General features: G+C 41.0%; 2 protein-coding genes across 4 annotated transcripts in view; one reads left to right on the top strand and one right to left on the bottom strand.

The window, feature by feature from the left end:
* Positions 1-239: 239 nt before the first annotated feature.
* PCID2 (PCI domain containing 2) lies at positions 240-11,422 on the bottom strand. 3 transcript variants are annotated; one of them, XM_082218771.1, is made up of 15 exons: positions 11,247-11,422; positions 10,602-10,675; positions 9,923-10,012; positions 8,472-8,545; positions 7,888-7,953; positions 7,146-7,187; positions 6,689-6,743; positions 6,025-6,128; positions 5,741-5,816; positions 5,519-5,660; positions 3,562-3,662; positions 3,169-3,242; positions 2,781-2,906; positions 1,294-1,417; positions 240-774 (listed from the first exon to the last, which is right to left on the bottom strand). In XM_082218771.1, the coding sequence occupies exons 2-15, from the start codon at positions 10,635-10,637 to the stop codon at positions 685-687; spliced, it is 1,200 nt and encodes a 399-aa protein (XP_082074897.1). In that variant the 5' UTR covers positions 10,638-10,675; positions 11,247-11,422; the 3' UTR covers positions 240-684. The 3 variants fall into 3 exon arrangements, with proteins under 3 accessions (XP_082074897.1, XP_082074898.1, XP_082074899.1); XM_082218772.1 differs by lacking the exon at positions 11,247-11,422 and adding an exon at positions 11,071-11,178; XM_082218773.1 differs by lacking the exons at positions 7,146-7,187; positions 7,888-7,953; positions 8,472-8,545; ... (1 more) ...; positions 10,602-10,675; positions 11,247-11,422 and adding an exon at positions 7,534-7,835.
* A 2,015-nt stretch (positions 11,423-13,437) lies between these two features.
* CUL4A (cullin 4A) overlaps positions 13,438-23,117 on the top strand; it is a 31,614-nt gene continuing 21,934 nt past the window's right edge. The window contains exons 1-6 of the mRNA XM_082218627.1: positions 13,438-13,856; positions 16,666-16,781; positions 17,860-17,964; positions 18,528-18,596; positions 20,710-20,783; positions 21,447-21,609. Coding sequence (XP_082074753.1) covers positions 13,682-13,856; positions 16,666-16,781; positions 17,860-17,964; positions 18,528-18,596; positions 20,710-20,783; positions 21,447-21,609 — 702 coding nt within the window. The 5' untranslated portion in view covers positions 13,438-13,681. The remainder of the gene's footprint in view (positions 13,857-16,665; positions 16,782-17,859; positions 17,965-18,527; positions 18,597-20,709; positions 20,784-21,446; positions 21,610-23,117) is intronic.

Genomic DNA, 23,117 nt, shown 5'->3' with positions numbered 1-23,117 from the left:
TTTTACAAAACCAGACAAACTATTATTCTTTCTAAATTCAATGTCTTTTTTTTTTTGCAGTCAACTATTTCAAAAGATGCTAAACGCAGGTCGCACACAGTGCATGAGGAAAGCAAACAAGCCACACCAAAGCATTTTAAAAACGTCCAATAAATAAAAGTTTCAATCCTCTCAGAAAAAAATGAGGATTTTCTAGCCCTTCTCTGTCGTTTGAACACACAAATACCACAAGATAAATGTTTACTGTTATTCAGTATTTAGTCAACCAATATCAGATACAAATGGTTGCAAAACACATTTTCAACTGTTCCAGCTACAGTAACATTTAACCAAAGCGTGTCAAAAGAAGACACAATGTTACAAAAACAATTTTTAGAAAAAGTTTGCAGTTTTCTACAAGGCTTGGATCCAGCACAGTTCCACAAGGCAGCCTCGCCAGATTGTCCCATTTTCCCCAGCCTGCTGCAGCCTCTGCCTGCCTGCTGTTTGAAAAGGTCCTATGCAGAGTGCAGAGTTGGTTTGGGTTGGAGGAATAAGCAGGAAAGCCCCATTTCATTATAGCAGTCTCTTAAATACTCATGAGTACTCCCAACAGATTTGGTCTAAATTCACGGCCAGTTCCATCCTGCTCCAACAGCAACCAGTGTCGATGGACAGCACGTCTCCATTTAGGTCACAGCAGATTCAACAGACGGTAGACAGTGGAGGAAACGGGTTTTGCTTGCTGACAACAAGCTTTTGGTGCTGGTGCGATATATAGCCTTTGATGTGACCCTGGAACAGGAAAATGAATATTAGTATTGCGAAGGTAAAACCCTTTATAGACTTTTGCTGGAATGAGATATGTATTCAGTAAAGTGCACAGGGCTTCCAAATAATATCATCATGTTATAAAAGCAATAGTTTTTCATTTGCTACTTAAATGGGACACTGTGTAGTTAATAGTGGATGAAAAGCCAGAAAAATGGCAAACCTTTTTCATTTTCTACAGAAAAGAAAGTGGGCAATGTGAGAGGCCTGCACAGGATAATAGACATCCTTTTGTACCCATATTGTGGTAGTGCGTAAAACCACCACTAAGAAAATGCCCCTTGCTTAATACTTTAGTATTAGATTTATGAAATATTTGCACTGAATATGCACAAGTCTATGCATGCCACCATATATGCAAATAACTTGCCAGTGTTCATTAATGAATTGAGAGTTGGTTTTATATAGGTCTGGTACGACAACAACATGTTTGTGCAGAATGGTTTCATTTGTTCATGATGAATGAAAAACCACGATGCTCACCATATATATGAGGTTAGCTAGAATGCACTGGACTTCATCCGTATCAACATCATTAACTTTCATGAATTTCAGGGCAACCAGAAAGGCATCTAAAGACAGCTGGTGAGTTTTAAGTAACAAATACCTGAAAGAAGAACAAGCACACCTCAGTTACTGTAGCAAACCTAGATGGGAGTCCCACCATCTCTATCCTGTAAGTACCAATTCATATTTCTGTAAATGGGGGAGTACAAAATACTTTCTCTATCTGGGGAAACCATATTTGAGCCCCACCTAAAGGCCAGGCCATGCTAATCCAACCAATTTTTTCCCCTCAGCAGAGAGTCAAAGCTGGGTGCGACCTGTTATAATATATGGACAAAGATTTAAGGGGGAAATAAACCTCACTTAGTCACTAAAATCTCAAGCTTAGCTGCATCCATTGCATCCTCCTTTATTTTTGAGGTGGGACAGAAACCTAAGGCTGTACTCCAAGCACAGGGTTAGGGGGCAAAATAATCTAGTTATGCCAGTTGTTCCTGAATCTGCCAACTTCTTTACCTTTTAAAAAAGGAAAGAAAACAAAGTTAACACAATGTAATTCATTTTTACTTCTTGCCCCTAACTTGATTTCTACAAGTTTTGTTCATATTCAGTGAAATGTTCCTAGAAATTTTTCCAAGGTAACTAGCATCATGGCTACCAAAAGGGAGAGTCGCCTAACAAAACGAACAAACAAACATGGCAGCCTGGCTGAATCTTCATATGCCAGCAGGACCAGAGGCAGAGTCAAGAGAAAGGGGTCAGAGTCAGTCTTTCCCCCATCCTGGACGGTCTTCCCTTTTCAGGTAAAACTTCCCTGGTCTTTAAACCAAATCTTAACAGGTAGATCTCAAACCAAGAAATGGATTTAAAAAGCAATAATGGCTATTACATTAACAACTGCTTCCAGGAATATCTGGCAAAGGTGTAAATCTAGGCCTACAAACAGGAAAATACATTTTTAATCAGCACTCTTACAGTTAGGAAAAAGAGAAGTTTGGATTTGATATCCCGCTTTATCACTACCCGAAGGAGTCTCAAAGCATCTTCTTTCCCTTCCTCCCCCACAACAAACACTCTGTGAGGTGAGTGGGGCTGAGAGACTTCAGAGAAGTGTAACTAGCCCAAGGCCACCCAGCAGCTGCATGTGGAGGAGCGGAGACACGAACCCGGTTCACCAGATTACGAGCCCACCGCTCTTAACCACTACACCACACTGGCTCTCTAATTATTAGACCCTAGATGTAAGAGGAACCAATTGCTCTGAAGGAAAAACTTCAGCTTGTTTATTTCCGCCATTAAAAATGTCACAGGACTCTGTTTGTTAACGAAAATGGCAAGAGGTAACATGATTCAAGCCCAGATGGCTTTTCCCTATATTTAACACCAGAAATTATTATAATAACTCTAAGTACATATTCATCACAGACTGCCCTTTCAGACAACACGAGTGATACTCTCCTTACACTTTCTTGAAGAGATTCCTGTAGGTGATGATTTTCAGCTTCTCGAGAATAAGGAAGATACCACAGCGAATGAAGAACGTCTCATGTTTCGCCAGAGCCTCGTTCAATAAAAGAAGGTTCCCTTCACTAGAGGAATTTAAAATTAAGAAGCGTTGTGAAAAGGCTTGTTTCAGGGCAGATGCATACAGCATGTCTTTCCTACATATGGTACATAGAAATAGGGAAGGATGTGGATGGACAGGGAAAAGGAGAACTGCTTCTTCTGGACACAGTAGTTTTCTATGCAGTAGGGAAGGTTTATGGGGAGACGGAAGGAAGCTGAAGCCCTGTTGTGAATGTGGAAATCAGCTCATAAAAGGTCAGATTCTATCAAAGAAATGAAACTTACCTCACAGCCTTTGTAACTTCAGCAAACTGCATGAGGTCATATTTTTTTAAAAGCTGGATCATTGGCATGTGGCCCTGAAATCAAAGCATAGTCTGAAGTTGATTTGACAGCTTTAGGACACCCTGCTCTTGAAGAAATCTAGCCCTCTGTTCTGGAATGGTTCTCAGCAGAGTTCCAACTGAGCCATCTGCAATTTTCGCCATTGACTTGGTGATTCACCAAGCCAAGCATAAACTACCAGGCACTGAATACACCTCTTGGTTTTGCTGCGAACTAGGAACTTTAAACGCCGATTAGTTATCAGCATGTGGCTGGATTTCTGTAAACACATATCATAGTTACAAAGCGCTGGAGTATGCCAAAAGGATTTTGGTATGTTCAGATGCCACTCACCAGTAACATTTTCACAGGCAGCAAATAAATTAAAATCATCCTTTTGTTTTTCTGGCTGGAGCGGTGGCAGTGCTCAAAGGCAAAAGACAGATACTCTTCCGCTGAAAACACAGAAAGAAGATTAATGCCATGGCTGAAACAGATACCCCATATTTACCAATGGTAAGAAAACACTTTTTAGAATAATGGTGTCAAAGCTACCTGGAAAAGGTTCACAGCTTTTTGTCCTGAAATAAAACCAGCCTCCGCCACTCCTTCCCCCACCCAAACAAAATATTTATCATCATATTTGAGTGTGGCTTGTATATAGTCAAGTTTCATAGCATTTATTTCCACACTCACTGTTAGCTCTGTGGTATCAGCTTTCCTGAATTGCAATAATAATAATAATAATAATAATAATAATAATAATAATAATAATAATAATAATTTATTTATACCCCGCCCATCTGGCTGGGTTTCCCCAGCCACTCTGGGCGGCTTCCAACGGAACACTAAAATACAATAAGCTATTAAACATTAAAAGCTAAACAGGGCTGCCCTCAGATGTCTTCTAAAATAAGCTTTTGCCTTCCAATGTTTGCCAGAAACCAAAGTGTTTGGGAAAGCAAAAGACTCTGACACACTGTTTTGGTTTTTTTAAGTATGTGACCTAAGTTGAATGAGAGCCATTTTACTTATTTTCAGGTCATTTCACTCCCCACCCCCCCAACAGATATAACCGAGGCTGGCTTAATGTGAAGCCAAACTACCTCTCTTTTTCCCCTCCTACTTGAACACTGAAAGTAGTATATCAATAAAACTAGAGAGGAAAATATGTATATAAAATGCTTACAATATTAATGCAACTCCACACACTTTAGTTTCAGGTAGACATTACCACAGAACTAGATTTAGAACATCAGCAGTGCTTTGGGGGTTGTGCATTCTCCCTTCCTTGGCTCTCCTGGACAATCCCCTTTTCTTCTTTCAGCTTCAGGGCTAACTATTTGCAGTGTTACATCGACACAAACCACAGCTAGTGCAAACCCATTTCTAACCATGGCTGCCATTAACTATGGTTAATGAAACCACGCGGTTCAGATGTAATACTAGCCATAGTTTCATCTGAAACTGAAAGGTTGGGGGGGGGGAGAGATTATGTCAGTTTGCATTTCTTAGTACAGAAAGTCTTGATCTGATGTGTGGAGATCTTTCCTATTCTACTTAATTCAAGAAGGTTCTGGAAGCTTCTCTGTGTGAAATAAACAAGCAGAAAGTTCATGGTGTTTGGGTTATTCCTTCAGAGAAGCTGAGTACAGCTGGTTTAAACTGGTTGTGTTATCTCTTTCTGTCAAGGTCATGCTGACTATAATAATAGGCCAGATGGATCCTGGGTTTCATTCTCTCTCTCTTTCTATCTCTTTTCCTTCTGGTGTGGTGCTCTATATCTAGTGTTAAGATTTAGTCAAACTATAAGTTACTGCAAGTTTAAGACTGCTGCAACTGGATTTCTTATGGACAGTGCCAATCCTGAATGTACTGGATTTGTGACCATTATGCTCATTTGCCTTCAGTAGCAGTAAGGCTCTGCTGGATAAAATGCCTTTTTGGGGAGGATCCTGCAACATGTTTAAGTTGTTACTCTGCATTGGAATCTACTCTGGATCAATACTGAGTAGAATTCAAATGACAGATTATAGATAGGAAAGAGTCACGCGCCCATAGCACTCTTAAATGGGCAGCAGTGCATCTGCAGAGAGATTTAGCTAACAAGGCTAACTAACCCACTCCTATAACTTGCGGCTTGAAGAATTGTAGTTTGTACCTTCACCTTAAGCGCTACTGCACCAGTGCAATACATCACATCACAATGGCATTACAGATAGATGCACCAACACAAACTGCTTAAAACTGCACAAAACCACATCAATGTGCACAACACTTTTGGCAAAAAACAAATAAACCAATACAGTACCTTGTTTAAAGTCACTGTCAAACATAGCTTTCCGTCCAACATAGTATCTGTATGTAACCCTCTGTGCCATACTGTATTCATCTTTGAGATTTGAGCTATCAATTGCTCTTATCAGCGGTTTGCACAGATGAAGCTTGTTGATCTGGAAACGAGCCTGACGTTAGCAGAGGGAAATCAGCACAAACGGCAGGATTGCTTTAGGAGTTTGGTTCAAGGTCGTACCTTAAAATAAATCTTGAACAGCTGATTCACCAGAAACAACATGCCCCACTTCTTGGAATCCTCAATGCCAGCTCGACTATAAAAAACATTAAAAATGCATCAGGATCAGATTGTATTTTAAAAGGCAGGATTTTTTAAAATACAAAGAAAATCCTCTAAGCCTCTGATCCACTTTTTTGCAAACCGACAAAATCAACAGAACCTAACCAAGCTGCCACCTATATACATATATATAGACACACACAGGCTACTCCTGGTCCAATTTAAACAGCACATTCACTTACGTGTCACTGGCACATACTCGAAAACAGCTCATAAGGAGTTCTGCTGCTTTTTCCAACATGTCGCCAACTTTGCCTTTGCCTTTCTTTGCCAGCTGCTGGTCAGCCTATCGTGACACAAAGCAACCGAGAGTCACAGTCATACTCCTACTGGCAGGCCTTTGTCTTTTCCTAACAGTAACCGAGATGAAGTGTAGAACTCAAACATGCATTCGAAAAGGATGAATCAACCCCTCATTCTGCCTGTTGCAAACACACAGCTGCACAATCAAGGGTCTAACCATTTTGCTCTGAGCAGTAGACATCTTCAACATGTCCTTAAACACACCATAGGCCAGTTCTCTCCTCCCAACCCCACGACCAACAAAATTAGATTGTCTGCTGTCAGAACAACTGCCCTGTAGGAAACGCTTGCTTTGTAGAACCAACGCATGTCCTGCTTACACTGCAAACAAGACCCCAAGAACAATTTCTTTAACCAAATTTATATATTGCTTGAGTGTAAGAAAACCTCAAAGCAATATGCAGAGCAAGTGCTCCCAAGGCAAGGCGAGTCTCAGGGTGAGCACAGAAAAACCCCAAGGTTTTCCCCAGATCAGAGGCCTTCACCCCCCCCCCAACAATCTCACTGGCACCCAGTAACTTAGTGACTAAAGATACTACTTACACTATTAGCAAAAATTCGAAGATCGAGGGCTACCGCATACATAATAGGCAAAGCCCTGGAAAAAAATAAAATACAACATAACAATGCATACAACATATCCCAAGTCTAGCAGCTTACGGGGCAGTTTTAAGTTTGCCCTCAAGCACATATATATAGCCTTCAGAGATACCCCTTTCATGGTACTCTTTGATACCATCTCCCCTACACCACGCTCCATCTTTTCTCTTCACATTTGTCCTTTCAATCCTTCTTGCTGGGAGCTGTGCAACCTTTGTTTTCATGATTTCTAATAGCCTTAGTTGGCCCTATGCACAACTAATGATGAAACATTTAGAGATGGCTTTAAATGCAATGGCGTTTTGACCATCAACAGAAGAAATGGCATTTGCCTCTAGGTGAAAAGTCCGTTCTATTTAGCAACGGCATAGTTCTCCTTAAACGTTTACCAGATACTTACCAGTTTTCTTCTTTGTGTGCTTGAAAGGCTCTCAGGAAAGATGTGCAAGGGTCACGGAAAATTAATACACTGTGATTTATATAATGATGTGTTATTAAAGCAAACACAGACAACAATAATGGCAACAGCGACTGGGCAGCCTCATGGACCATGTATTTCAGTAATTCACTACAGATGTTTACCAGAGGGTGGCTGCCAGGAGCCAGGTTGTCTGTATCCAGGCTGAAGCTACCACACCACCAGAAGCTGGCAAAAGTCACTCCATGCCACCGGTATCACTTAGATATCTAAAGCAAGGGATGGATATAACAGCACTACCAAACAGCAAATGTGGTTTTTAAGGAGAAAAGCAATTCCATCCACAATGGGGTGGCAATTATGCAGGTACCTCGAAGTTAGGTGCATCCTTCCCCAACTTGAAGCTCTTCAGATGTTGCTGGACTACAAATCCCATTAGTTGATGAGAGTAATGGGAGTTGTAGCCCACCAACATCTGGATAAAACCAGGCTGGTGGGGAATATTGTTCATCCAGCCAGCAGCACAAATGTCCCATTTGTCCAGTTATCTAACGAAAGCCCAGCATCTCTCCATATCCTTCAGTTCAACACTATCTTCTCCTGGGAATGCAGCCAGCAGCCCATATTGTCATAACACAGACTTGTTTATTCCGTAGGCCATGCTGAAGGTTCTGAACTCAGAATTCCATAGCAGACTTTTAATGGAGTGAATCATAAAGGATATTGTACTATAACTGTCTGGCACTTGTAAGCTTCTACAAAATCATGGTTGGCAACTGCGTAAGTACATCTATCAAGAGGAGAGACAAAGATTAAGATTCATGAGACAATAGCAAAGCTTTATACTATTTTCTTTAGCTAGATTGATAAGTGCAATTCTTTGCCTATTTGCTCAGCAAAAACACCTCCCTATCTACCCAGAGTGCTTACTTTCGAGTACGTTTGTTTCAGCACTGAAGTCTAAAAATTTGTATTTGGCAACAGGTAATACTTGTTATTTTCCTCTACACTAAAGATATTTGAGCAGAATTTTTTTACTTTCCAGCTTACAGACTGCAATCTTGTACAGACTGAATAAAGCAGGACTGATTTTCAAGTGAGCATACACATAACCTGGTTACACATTATACAGAGCACTGGGGCTCCTCTTACAGTTTTTCTGTTTTTACTATCACTGCTTCCAATGCTTATGTCCCTCCATTTTGCACTGCACTAAGTTCAATGGGTCTTACTCCTAGGTAAAATATGCATAGAACTTGTAGCTTGAATCTTCAAGAATTCAAGCCATAACCCCCCAAAAAGTTTTACCTTAAGTGGGCAGCAAACATTTCATCATAGGGTGGTTCCAGCACTTGCTGACATTTTTCTTCTGGAGATGAAAGCTAATAATAAATTAAATGCAATGAGAAATGTGATACCTTGTTACATGCAAAAGAATGTAACAAAAAGGGCTAGATTTAGGGGAAAGAAACCACCAGGGGAACAGGGATTGTTGGACATTGTGCAATCAATTACTGACTCAACAGCGTGAAAAAACAACAGCAACAGTTCTTCATTCATAAAGCTTGCAATATTGGCCTGTGTGGCCAATTGGCCTATTGCGCTAACATTTTAAAATTGGCCTATTGCGCTAACATTTTAAAATTGGCCTATTGCGCTAACATTTTAAAATTATCTGTGAGAAAATTTAGAACGTCAGTGCATATTCAGTAAACGGTGTGCATATGAGGGAAAGTGATCAGATCCATGCAAACACATTTATTATAATATGTGACAAGAAAAAATTGTGCATGTAAATCAAGTTCATAAAGTACAATAAAAGACAATGTATTCAAGAGCTGAACATATGGGCAGGGCTCCTGAAGATCTTACTATTTGGTCTATGGCTTGCCTTGGTAATTAAGGTTTTATTTTTGTGGTTCTTATTTATATACAATGCTTAGAGAGATTCATTTTTAATTATCCTGCTTAAAATGTGGAATTGTTATTAGTAGTAATATTAGTGGTATTGTTTGGTACTGAATGCAGAATTTGCATTATACCAATTCCTTTTTGTTGGGATAAGTAAACCACATAGTTGAAATATGAAGGCAGTTATAAATTAACTAACCAAAATAATGTAGCAGAATGCAATTATTTTACACTGGAAATGGTTACGGCAGAAATTACCTTTTCAGTACAAATACAGCAGAGCAGTTGAGTTCCCTTAATGTAAATGCTGAAGATTTTCATGCTTATACATGTTTACTCAGAATAAACACCCACCATGTACAGTGGGGGTTACTCCATAATGGCACTGTGGTCTAAACCACTGAGCCTCTTGGGCTTGCTGATTAGAAGGTGGGCAGTTAGAATCTGTGCAACAGGTTGAGCTCCCATTGCTCTGTCCCAGCTCCTTCCAACTTAGCAATTCAAAAGCATGCCAATGCAAGCAGATAAATAGGTACTGCTGTGGCAGGAAGGTAAATGGCATTTCCGTGCGCTCTGGTTTCCGTCATGGTGTCCTGTTGTGCCAGAAGTGGTTTAGTCATGCTGGCCACATGGCCCAGAAAACTGTCTGCGGACAAATGCCTGCTCCCTCGACCTGAAGCAAGATGAGTGCTGCAGCCCATAGTCAAGTTTGACAGGACTTAACTGTCCAGGAGTCCTTTACCTTTATTGTTTTATTCCATAGTAAACATGCTTAGTAAGCCCCATTCAGTTCTGCTAGTCTTACTTGCAGATAAAGTGTATACAGGATTGCAACCCAAATCTCTTACCTGAAGTCTAGGATTTGCAACATGAGGATGTTTAAATGACACCAACTCAGCACAAAACAGTCCATCTCTGCTGTCAATAGATTCTAACACCTGTAATAAGAACACACAAACAAAATATTATAGAACAAATTCCCTAGCCATACCCACAGAAACAGTAAGAAATATTCTCATTCCTTGTTTTGTCAATTGCCATTTTGGTGAAAAGGCTAGGGAGGAGAACCTGTTACCCTCAAGATGTTGTTGGACTACAGCTCTGATTATCCCTGACCAGCAGTCATGCTGCCAGCAACTGAACGTAATTTGAGTCGAACAACATCTGGAGAGTGACAATTTCCTGGTGCAAGAGTGGGGAAACCTCCAAGTTTCACTGCAAGGGAATGTGACATTCATTCTTACACCAATGCAGAGACCAGCCTTCTATATCCCCTACAGCTAAAAGAATATCAGTGAGCAATGGGTGATTTTAGTGAGGCAAAGAAAGGTAAAAATTTGAAGAGACTTTGTGCCCAGTCAATTAGCTACTTTCTAATAAGAGTTTTAATGGCTAGCTCAGTTGATTAGAGTGTGGTGCTGATAAGGCCAAGGTAGACATATCTACTCAGAAGTAAGCACCACTGAGTTCAATGGCACTTGCTTCCAAATTAGGATGTGTAAGATTCACCACAAAACTATCACTTACCTGTTGCAGATACTGATTTATACTGATATGTGCCATTGAAAGGGTGTTGCTCCAAAGCAAGTAAGCACCTTATACTGAAAACAAAACAAAAAGAACACTATGAATCATGATGACAAAATAGTTATTCTGTGGACCAGACTGGGGAAACTATCGTCAACCCTCCTCAAATGTTTGCATGCTTGGGTAAAAAGGGGTGGGAGAATGGATATGACTCTTGCCTTTGCAGAGCAGGCTATGTTAAAATTAAAAATCAGATGTTGCTATACACACAAGACTTCTAGAAAGAAAGAAAGAAAGAAAGAGCAGAGAAACTGCAGAGGATATGATCCACCCCAGGATGTGATAATCTATCTGACGTGAAAGCTAGAACCACAACATTCCAAAAAGAAACTCTGCACATGCTCAGAAGTACATTCAGAAAGGAAAGAAGGAAGGTCTGGGGCACTTGAAAGGCTCAGACATTTATTACGAGAGAAGCTTTGCAAAGAAAAAGGCCTTGCGGGTTTCAGGGTTGGAGAGCGACGAGCTTTCTTGCCTGATTTCGACGTGCAGCGCCCCAGAACTCCTCCACGCTGCACACCGAGCATGCGCAGAACAACCACTCCATCGGACCCCTCCCCCGAGAGCCCCTTGTTGACGACCTACCGCCGAGTTTCAGCACACGCAACTCCTAGACGCGTCGCTTCGGCGGTTCGCGAGGAAGCCCAGCAGTGAAGAGTCGCACCGACAACGATGCGTTAGCTTAGAAAAAAAAAGAACTTCCTTTCCGCCGAGATCTTACCCCTTCGCGGATTGGCTATCGCCACCTCAAGGCTCCACCTACTCCTTCTGCTCACGTGACATGTTCGGCCATACAGCCTGCGTCGCGGCTCCTCGCGAGGCCGGCAGAGGTGGGTGGGCGGGGCCTCCGCTCGCCGTTCACCTTAGATTGAAGGGGGCGGGGCCTCACCAAAGCCTCCTATTTAAATCGCAACCGGCGCAGGGTTCGTCTTAGGGGCGGGGATTTTATCCGATTTAAGGCGATATAGATGACAGGATCAGGGGTGCTAAATTCATCCCGTTCTGTTGTTCCACTTTTGTTGTTGCTGTTCTGCCCTACCTTCTAGGCGTTTGCATATAATCTTTATATGTACGTAGAAAATCACATGCTATCTCTATACCTATTTATACAGTAGAATTGCAATTTGCAACAACCAGTGGCCCAGACTCTCGAGCAAACTATCCAAATACGCGTTCAGTCTGTGAGAGTCTCATGCAAACCTGACTACAGCCCACATGTAATCATGTAATGTTTTTACTATTTGTATAATAATAATATTTATTTATATGCTGCCCATCTGTCTGGGTTACCCCAGCCACTCTGGGAAGCTTCCAACAAATCAAAACACAAATGTGGAAAGCAGCAAACGTGGTGGTGCATGTTTACCCAGAAGTCCAACGGATTTCAATGTGACTTGCCCCCTTCAATGGGCAGCCCTACATACTGCACAAGTAATGAGTGAAGTTGCAAGCTGATGGGATACTTGAACCCAGTGGGTCTTTCTTCTTAATAAAGGGGCCTAGACTTTGTGCCAAGTGAGGATCATTAACAGTTATGAATGTTTTACTTTGTGTTCAAATCAACATAGTTCTAGCCCAGCTAAAAGGCCCTACCCCTTGTAAGCAATTGTGAAGTTGTGTACATTTGAGCAGTGTATACATATATATTATTTATACACTGAAATAGTAGTGACTGACAGGGAAAGATATATTTGAGTTGTGCTAGATAACTCAGTGAAAATGTTGACAGCTGTTCTGCAGCTGCAAAATGGCAAACCCCATGTTAGGAAAAGAACTGAAAATAAACTGTCAATGTCACAGCTTCATTATCTTTGCTCACTGTGAATGGTGCATCTGTGAACCACCCTGAGACATCCAGGTATAAATTCACTTAATAAAATAATAATAATAATAATAATAATAATAATAATAATAATAATCATCTGCAGCAGCACATCCCAGAGGCTTCCATCTGCCCCGGCTGCAACAAAACATGTCTCTCCCCTATGGGTAGCTCTATAGCAGGCATAGGCAAACTCAGCCCTCCAGATGTTTTGGGACTTCAACTCCCAGTGCTTTTTGTCTTCACCCCACTTCTCCTCCATTGTCTCTGAGGCAGACAGAATGCCAACCTCGCAGCTTCTTCTGCTTGGTCTTGAGACTTGTAAATCCGGGGACTGTCCCCGGGAAACGAGGACGTCTGGTGACCTTACTATACAGTATCAGCTTGTTCCCACGACGAATAAAGAATGAACTTGCGTAGAGTTCAAAGAAGATGGGTGGGTGGGTGGTTTGTTTGACTGATTTATTTGTTTGACTAAATGATTTGTCGTTCCGTTTAATTCACAATGCAAAGAATCACACGGCGCCCTTTTACCGTGCAAAAAACCACACGACGTAAGAGCAAAACAAAGCAGAAATAGCGCCTCCCTCGCCCGCGCACCGCCCACCCCCACCCCTTAGGTAAGTGGATATAGGATTGCGGCCTTGGCCTGCCTAACGCCGAGCTGCTGCTGTGGAAACGGCGGCGGCGGTGTCGGAGGTGCTGCTTCGCCAGTTGCCTCCCACCACCCCCTTGCCTGGCCCCTGCCCGAGTCCCGTGACAGCAGGCTGGAGCCCTCCTCCGGGCCGAGGAAGTCGTAGGTATCTGCACCGGCGAGGCGCATCCGCCGCCTCGGCCTTGCTTTCAGCAGCCGCCCCGACTCGCGGCGGAGGCAGCAGCTTCGGCCTTCACCCGAGGGGGGAACCAAAGGAGCCATTTTGTGAGGCGGCATCGGGGGCGTCGTCGTCTGCACGCCGAGTCCAGCGGCCGGGAAAGGGGGCTCCGCTCCGGCCTTTTCCTCCTTCGCTTTCCGCGCGCCCCTCATGGAAGCGCCTGGGTCGCTGAGGCGGCGCCCCGTTGGCGGCGAGGATCTTTACCGTCGTCGTTGTTATTACCGTCGCCCCCTTTTGAGAGCCGTCGTTCAAAACTGAGAGGAAAGCCGGAGGGGGCACCAAGGGAAATCTACACCCCACCCACCCCCGGGATTGCTGGGTCGAACATGGCCGGCGAGCCCCAGAAGAAGCAGCACTTGTCGGCGCTGGTGGGGCACACCAACGGCTTCACCAAGCCCGCTTCCCTGGCAGCTGTGGCCGGCGTCCGAAGCGGGCCGGCCGGCTCTGGAGCTGCGGGTGGAGGGGCCACGTCCAAGAAATTAGTGATCAAGAACTTCAGAGGTGGGTGTGCAAGCGCACCTGGGATGCTGGAGGTGGAAGGAGATGTCCGCGTGTGGGACTCGTCTCCCCTGTTTGTTTGGGTTTTGTTTTTTTGCAAGTGAAGGTGTCGCGCTCATCAACACCCTCATTTCAAACGTTTTGTTCTGCTTTTTCGTCCCCATTTGAATAGCTCGTTTAGAAATGGCAACCTGGTTTTGTTTTCGTTTCCCACCCCTTTGCAGATGTGCTTGAGGGGTTGTCAGATTCAAAGGCAAAAATGGTGTAAAAGTGGGTTTTCCTTGGGTGACGAGTTAGGGATACAAAATGGTTTCTCCTACACTGTCGGTTTGGGGGTTTTGTTTGTTTCTTTTAATGTTACTGACCTGCCTTGTTTTGCACCTGGGGATATTAGGCGATCAACATCACAAATGTGGATAGGGTTGTTGTTGTTGTTTATTGAATTTATATACCGCCCTATACCCCAGGGGTTATCTCTTAATATCCTTGAAACCTGCCTTTCAGTGCAAGCCTACACACACACACACACTCAGAAGTAAGCCCCACTGACTTCAATAGGACTCCCTCCCAGGTAAGTATGCATAGGCTTGCAACCCTAGTTGCACTTGAGGGGGTTAAAGACAGAAGCTTAATTTCTTGCCCCCAAGCCTCCTGCTATGTTCTTATGGGTGAACCTGCAAGTATGATAATGGGATGGGGCTCTCTAAAAAATTATGTGGAGTAAAAGGGTGTGATCTTGTGAATGTAGCTCAGAACATTTTCACATGTGGCATTAAAAGTGACATTTGACCTAACAGACAGCAAGCAATTTTAAAACTGATTGGTGAAAACAGTCTTACTTCTCTGTATCTTCAAGATTCACATATTTTGATCGTAATGCTGTTGACTTATTAATATGAGTCAGCAGAATTCCAGAAGTGTTCCTTGATTTTAAAAAGCTCTTCAGGCACACAAGAGTGTGAGTATGTGTGTTTGCTTGCATACATACAAGCTTGCTTGTAAACATGCCTGAATGCAGGAAACTTGATATTTACCATACAGATGTACTTGCTGTCATCTTAAGCCTGGCTGGGGAGGGGTTGCTCTTTGTTAGGCAGACCAAGGACTCTAAGCAACTTTTCCTTGTTTGACATGCAGGAGTATAAGAGTGTTTGGCACTTTGCCTGGTCAGATCAGTCACTGGCAGCCAATCAGGAGCACAGGCCCCTTGGCTTGTGTTGACGTGTGACATCCATTGCCCTTTCCTCACTTTACTGTCCACATGGGACCTCTCTATAAGAGTGAAACTAGATTTTGTTACTGTTATCACAGAGGCAGTTTTAAGTCTCATATTTCCTTCATCTGTTGCTTGGTGTCCTGCTGCATTGTCTGCAGGCCACCAAATGACAGCAAGCTGCTGTGTACTGCATGTTGTTTAATTGTGTCTAACCGCTATCCACTGCTTTCATACTCTTATCATTAACAAATTAGAATCTGTAGACATCACCTGAAATGTTGAGGAAGTTAAAGTATGCTAAGGAACAACTAATCCTTTCAATCTGAAGTATACACTCTCAAGCATCTATACCTCTCATGTGTCCAGTTAAACATCTCCAAAAGAGAGATTTCACTCCTATGAAGCTGAGCTTTGTATTTTTTTCACAAAACATTACCGGTATGTTACTTGCCTAAACTTAGTTAGCCTAACCCTTCTTTCTCACCCTTACCCACTTTAATGCTGCATAACAAATTCAGGGACATATACATACATGACAGTTCATTTTAGAATATATGTGCAGCAACAGGTATCACATGTACAGGGGAACCCTATGCATGTTTCCACAGAAACAAGTCCTAATATGTTCAGTGGGATTCACTCTCAAGTAAGTTTGCACAGAATTGCAGCCTTCATTTGTTCCAGTAGTATAATTTTGGTGTTCCTCGTTAATGTGTGCTCCCTCATAATGTGGATTTTTGACCTTTAGAAAAAAAATGCTGGATACTGGCAGTTGCATCCAGAGACAGATCCATAATTTTGCAGGTATTAAAAGAATAACAGCAGAGAACATGTGCGAGGTTAGAAACAATCCACTCCATATCACATTTTGAAATTAACTGAAAAAATTGGGTGATTGTGATAAATGGATACAGATGCACAAATTCACCGTCAACTTTTTTACATAAGAAAAAACGACTCTAAAAATGAAAGGGCTGGAAAAAAGGGCACAATGAAATGTTGGTCCAAATTAGTTATGAGGAAGCCAATATCCTTTTAATAAAGTACTGACTATTAACATGTAGAAGTGGAGCACTAATCACCGTCAATCAAGTGACAGGAAATGGGATAAAGTACAAATTACACCTGTTCCTTGTACTACATATGCAGCCTAATCCTATGCATGTTTAGTTGAGAGTAAATCCCTTTCAGTTCAGTGGGGCTTACTTCCAAGCATACATAGGACTGAAGTCTTTGTGTGAAAGAGTGATGCACAGAATACTCTAAATGCAGATCATGAGTATATAAGGGTACCATTTTCTGCACATTTGACGTAGTAATTGAATGACTGCTGATTTGGTGGATTTTTGTATTTTTCAGTGCGTGTTTGTATGGAATGGTGTTTCATATAAAGTTTAAAAGGTGTGTGATCTTTTATCACACTGTTATTTCCTTTTAAAAAAGCACTTTCTTCATGTTGCCTGTTACAAAAGGTCGTAACCTCCAAATAAAAATAGAAAATGCTTTATTTATCGATTAAGAAACCACACTCAAAATTATAAAGTTGTGAAAGAATATACTATTCCTCACCCCTTTTTCTTTGTCTGTTTAACGCAGAGAGACCCACTTTGCCTGATAACTACACTCAGGACACATGGCAGAAGCTTCATGAAGCAGTCAGAGCAATTCAAAGCAGTACATCTATTAAATATAATCTTGAAGAGCTCTACCAAGTAAGAGTTTCGAGGTTTTTTAAAACACTTGTATGAATAAAATGGATATTTTAGAAGTAGTGATTTGGGAGAGTTTCTGTCTGTAACAAAGAATACATCATGTGGAAAACCTGTTCTTGGACATTTCTAATGCCCTGATGCCTAGATTTCTCCCTGCCTAGATTTCTGTATGCATGGGGTGCATTCAGGTATTTTATCCTTTACCCTGCATCAACGCCCCAACTTTTTCCTAACTAAATTCAGAACGTTAAATTCCATCCCTCACCCCCTGCTCTCATCACTCTCACTGCCCCCTCGTGCCACTCTCACCCAGTGTTCTGGCGATCAGGAGAGTCATGCCACAGTGCTGGATGGGAAGGCGCTTTGGTGTGACGCTGCTGACAATCACCAGAGTGAGCGTCTATTGGTCCAGTGCTTGAACCAGAGCACCTGACCAAAAAACAGAACATTCTAGGATCAAAACAGAAGCCAGTATTGGCTTCTGTCATCTGGGATGTCCCAGTAAAAATGGGACAGTTGGGGGATCTGCCTGCAGTGTTGGACCTATGGCAAGAAGCTAAAAAATGAATCTTACTAAAATGTCAGGAGTGGTGTGTTATTATAGATTTTATAAATATACAAGGGGAGCCTGCAAGAAAAGAATGCATTGTGGAAGGCATTGTTGAGTCCAGCTAGTCAGGCAGCCATGCCTTCTCCCAGGACACTCCATTTCCCCCATTGCACCCAGTATTCTCATTTGGGTCTTCTTGGATTAATTTTCTTTTGAACTGTCTATTTTGGAGCATTTTCTCCATATTATTTTCAGTGCTTGAATAAACTAGTATTCTGTCTGGTGAAGCAGTTGCCCAGAAATCTTCCCATAAGTTGAACTGTTTCAAGAATATAGTTAAGTAAGACAAAATAGGTTTACCTAGAAGAGGACGGGGAGACCTGTTTTCTCTCCCTGGGATATCTCTTCCAGAAGTATTCTATCCCTCCTTAAAAATAAAAAGGATCTGAAACCTGGAGGAGGGGAAGGAGGTGGTGGTGGATACATTGATGATGTTGAACTCTTTCTTTCTCTGTCCTCATATCCCAGGCTGTTGAAAATGTCTGTTCTTATAAAGCATCACCTATGCTGTATAAACAGCTAAGACAAGTCTGTGAAGACCACGTGAAAGCCCAAATACTGCAGTTTAGAGAATATCCTTTTTATATACAAAAAACGCAGCCAAACAGTTATTAATAGTTTTAGTGTTCATGAAGTATACATTGTAGTCTCACCAAAGTAATAATGCTTCACAAAGAATGTACTTGGAATCTGAAAAGTAAAGTCTTGTTTATGGTTTAGGTTTGTAGCATGTTGGCATCTTTTTACAGTGATATTGAAGTTAACAAGGCCACTTGCATTCTTAATTTCCCCAGAGTCTAGCTTAGGTCTCGCTTGGCTAAGATTGTGTTCTAGAGTGGAGAATCTATTGCTGACAGTTCTTGAAGATTTGGGGTATGTTTAATCATCAGTGCAATAATTTCCTTCGTTCAACTATACTAAGAATCATATATTTCCCCTCTTGGATGCTTGCAGGGAGACTCCAGATTCTTAAAGACTTGATGTGGTTGTCACTGTAAAAGTCTAGAAATTCTTCTAATCAGAAGCATTAATTTCTTTCAGAAATGATAGCTCCAAATTCAGGCTAGAATCCCAATCTAGAGTAACCACTGATATATTGACTAAAAAAAATAGTTTCCCTTAACCTTTCTAGCACAGATTCTCTTGACAGTCTCCTGTTTTTAAAGAAAATAAACAGATGCTGGCAAGATCACTGCAGACAAATGGTAAGTTATATGTAGTTCATAATGCATATTTCTGTTTCTTTTTTAAAAAAAGTTGTATATCCCACATTTCTTCAAGCAGTTCAAAATGATCTACATCAGGAATGGGGAACCTGGTATATTTGGACTAAAAGTCCCATCCATTCCAGCCAGGATGGTCTGGGGTCTCAGGGATGATAGGATTTGTATTCCAACAACATCTGGAAGTTTACAAGTTTCCCATCGCTGATGTATATGATTCTCATTTTTAGCCTCACAACAGTCCTGTGAGGTAGGATAGACTGAGAGATGATTGTTGTCCCATGATCACCCAGTGAACTTTGTGGCTTAGTGTGGAATTTCAACCAGGACCCCCTAGTCATAGTCGATGACACTAGCTACTGTGCAACACAGTTAGCTCATAGAGGCAATTCAGGTTCATATCTGTTGTTTGACCCCATTAATAAAATTAAGGAAAATTTGTATTTGCTTGGCTCAACTCTTAGATTCTTTGTTAAATTAACTAAATGATATATGTATTTATGACTTGAAAAAGTTTTACAAAAACTGAATGAGAAAGCCGAAGCCAATTATATTCCTTTGGATATATAAACTTTGATCTTTGTAGCTTAATCTTTTGACTGCTTGAAAAGCTATTGGTTAGATCTTAATTCTGTTACTACAAAAACAATTTATTACCAAGTCCCTATGAAATTAAGCATCTGCTTTTGAAAAACAGTTTGTAGCATGATTATATGGACAAACAGAGTTTGGTGTTCTTTGCCAAACTGGTCATTACTTTGGCTTCTCTTTTTGTGTTGTGAGAGTTTGAAAGACTTTGAAGTTCACTTCAACTTCGTTTCCTAGATGCATCCCTGCTTTTTTGCTTTTTCCAAAGCAAAGAGTGCTTGAGCTGCTACCTAGTTTCACAAATATGAAGTTGCATAACACATTTGAAGCTTGCTGGCTTCAAATTTAATTGCACATTGGTGCAGCTCATTAGGAACTAGCTATTTGACTTTGGGGAATGTGTGAAATCCCCTTAAGTATTCGAATTACATAAAGTTGCCTTTTTCACCCAATCAATAACGTTTTGACAAAACAGCAGGAAGTGAGTGGGTTCAAGCTTGATGCTCCATTATGTTTTAAGTCACTTATCAAGTTTCTTGGACCAGAGGTTGGCCCTTTAAAAAAACAGAACTCAGTACAGCTGGCACAGATAAATCACAAGCTTTTTTGCTAACTCTCCTAAGAAAACTTTTGGCTGGGAAAAGAAAAATTAATTAGGAAAATTAGAATGACGGTGTCATCACCAATTAATACTGTTTTGGATTATCATATATATATATATATATATATATATATATATATATATATATATGCAGGTTTTGGTGTCTTCGGGTGTCTTCCCGTGTAAGAGTCGGGGTGTCTGGGCGACGTTTCGACGAGGTCTCACTCAAAACCTGCATTCCTGTACCCGCGAAAATCTACGAAAGCAAATATATATATATATATATATATATATATATATATATATATATATATATATATAGGCTTTATATTAGCTAGCAATATTCATTTAACAAAATTTATATACTGTTTGATTATATATAAATTTTCACATTTAATGGTCATTTGGCCCTATGGATTAATGCCACCCCATATTTGATATGTTTTATGTTAAACTTCTTTAGCAGTCATGCTCATAAAATATCAAGCTAAGATTATTAATTTTGGATTAGTAACACATTAATGTTGATTAAGATTAAGAGGTTATTGGGAATTGACTATGCAATCACAGCTGCTTCTGAACTACTGATATTGGCTAAGATAAGCAATATTAAGTATATGCTGGCCCTATTTTTCTGCTTTTCACTCCAAATTATTACAACTCTAGGAAACATGTATACGTTTAAGGAAACTCCTTAAAATTCTTATTTGTTGGCGATCATACACTGTATAAATTCTTTCTTGGCTTGTAGATTCTCTTCCTTGATGAAACTTCAAGATATAGTCTGAATGTATAATAACCCTAGGTATTGATGAGGATAGGAAATCAGGAAATGTGACATATATGGTAGAGGTAATGCATAAGCAAAGAAGATTAATTCTATCTTTATGGGTTGTTTTTTTGCAGATCATGATTAGAAGCATTTTTTTGTTTTTGGATCGTACTTATGTTCTTCAGAATTCAATGCTACCTTCTATATGGTAGGTACAGTATTTAAGTAGTATGTATGTTGGCAGTGTGTGGATCTGTTATTACAGTGTTGGCCATTATGCACCTGCAGTGTGTAATGTGGATATATGGGCTGTAAAATTGCTAGTAAAATGTAAAATTGCTTATAAATGAGTCCTTGTACCTTTACACAGGAACTTGTGGCCCTTCAGATGTTGTTGAACTCCTAATCCCACCAGCTCCAGTCAGCATGGGCAATGTTCAGGAATGATTAGAATTGCAGTCCAACAACATCCGGAGGGTTCTAGGTTCCACAAGCATATACTACTGTCTCTGCAAAAATAAGAATTTTAGCAGGTGATTTCTGCTCCCATTTAACTGATAACCTGCACCCTTAAAATTCTCTTAGAACTTTAATAGCTATGTAGACAGGGCTTCTGTTATGCCCCTTCTGGTTTCATAATCTTAAAACTGCAAGTAATGCATTCCTGCCGATCCAAATTTCAGCAAAAGGAATGGTCATTACAGTGGTAACCACTTCTCAAGCCATGCAAGCATCTGTAGTTGAAATTATACTAGGGAGCAAACTCGGAGCCTTCACACTGTGGAATAGAAGCATAATATTATTTTAGGTCTATAAGAACATGTAATGTTATATAAAATCAAATTGTAATTAACCTGTTATAATTTTACAGGGATATGGGATTAGAACTTTTCAGAAGCCATATTATTAATGATAAATTAGTTCAAACAAAAACGATTGATGGAATCCTGCTGTTGATTGAACGAGAACGGAATGGTGAAGCTGTAGATAGAAGCTTGTTACGAAGTCTGTTAAGTATGCTGTCTGATTTGCAAGTAAGTATAAAAGCTAAATATGTACCATGTTACAGGCAGGTAAACAGACTCCTTTTTGTTCTGCTTTTCTGGATGGGAATGTGTAGAAAGTTGAGGCCTTCCTGTCAGTTTGCATTTCTTAGTGCAGAACGTATTGATCTGATGTGTAGAGATCTTTCCTATTCTACTTAATTCAAGAGGGTGCTGGAAGCTTATCTGTGTGAAAGAAACAAGCAGAAGGTTCGTGTTGTTTGGGTTATTCCTTCAGGGAAGCCGATTACAGCTGGTTTAAACTGGTTCTGTTATCTCTTTCTGTCAAGGTCATGCTGACTATAATAATAGGCCAGATGGAGGCTGGGTTTCACACTTTCTCTTTCAATATCTTTTCCTTCTGGTGTGGTGTTCTGTACATAGTATGCTTAGTGTTAAGTTTTAGACTTATTGTAAGTTTGAGTTAAGTCTCCTGTAACTGGATTTCTTCTAGACAATGCCAATCCTGAATGTACTGGATTTGTGACCATTATGCTCATTTACCTTCAATAGTAGTAAAGCTCTGCTGGATGAAATGCCTCTGCTCTATTTTTTGGGAATCCTGCAAGGTGTTTAAGTTGTTACTCTGCTAACTATACATTGGAATCTACACTGGATCAATATTGAGTAGACTTTCAATGACACTTTCCTCCTTCCACCCCAAACTCTCAGCAAAAGCTCACAGAAAAGAGCTGAATTTTCCAACTTGGCATGGTATTTGTAGTGGTGCTGATATGAAAAGACATACCATATCACATGACCTGCTCAATTAAGGAGCAACTTGCTTCATAGTGGGCATTCCTATCATATCATTATGCAGCGGCTAGACTGGTGACTGGGAGCAGCCGCTGAGACCATATAACAGCAGTCCTCAAAGACCTACATGGGTTCCCAGTACATTTCTGAGCACAATTCAGTGTGTTGGTGCTGACCTTTAAAGCCCTAAACAGCCTTGGCCCTGTATACTTGAAGGAGCATTTCCACCCCCATCATTCAGCCCAGATACTGAGGTCCTCCTCCAAGGATCTTCTGCTGGTTCCCTCACTGCAAGAAGTGAAGTTACAGAGGAATCAGGCAGAGGGCCTTCTCGGTAGTGGCGCCCACCCTGTGGAATGCCTGCCCATGAGATATTAAGGAGATGAGTAATTATACAGCATTTAGGAAACATCTGAAGGCAGCCCTGTATAGGGAAGCTTTTTTAAGATTTAATGTTTTACCATGTTTTTATATATGCTGGAAGTCACCCAGAGTGGCTGGGGCAGCAAAGTCAGATGGGCAGGATACAAATAATAAATTATTATTATTATTATCACTAAGGCAGTGTTTTGAGGTAGAAATGAAAGTCTTTTTGAACACAGGCAATCTCCCATTTACATGGGGGTTACATTCCAAGGCACCACATTCCGCCCCTTTTTGTGACTTTTTGGATCACTTCCGGGTTTGGCTCGATGCACATGTGCATGGTTGTGCACATATTGAAGCTTTCTTTCTTTAAACTA

Source organism: Podarcis vaucheri (assembly GCF_965113315.1).
Source record: "Podarcis vaucheri genome assembly, chromosome: 4".
In the NCBI taxonomy this organism is placed as follows: Eukaryota; Metazoa; Chordata; class Lepidosauria; order Squamata; family Lacertidae; genus Podarcis; species Podarcis vaucheri.
This window is presented reverse-complemented; position numbering and strand designations above follow the sequence as displayed.

What these genes read in the sequence shown, in the direction of transcription:
- PCID2 (XM_082218771.1), bottom strand. Translation starts at nt 10,637, where the DNA reads ATGGCACATATCAGTATAAATCAGTATCTGCAACAG. An exon ending in TTCGAATTTTTGCTAATAGT is followed by an intron (nt 6,129 to 6,688) that starts GTAAGTAGTATC and finishes GTGTCACGATAG; the next exon opens with GCTGACCAGCAGCTGGCAAA. An exon ending in TGTTCAAGATTTATTTTAAG is followed by an intron (nt 5,661 to 5,740) that starts GTACGACCTTGA and finishes GCTCGTTTCCAG; the next exon opens with ATCAACAAGCTTCATCTGTG.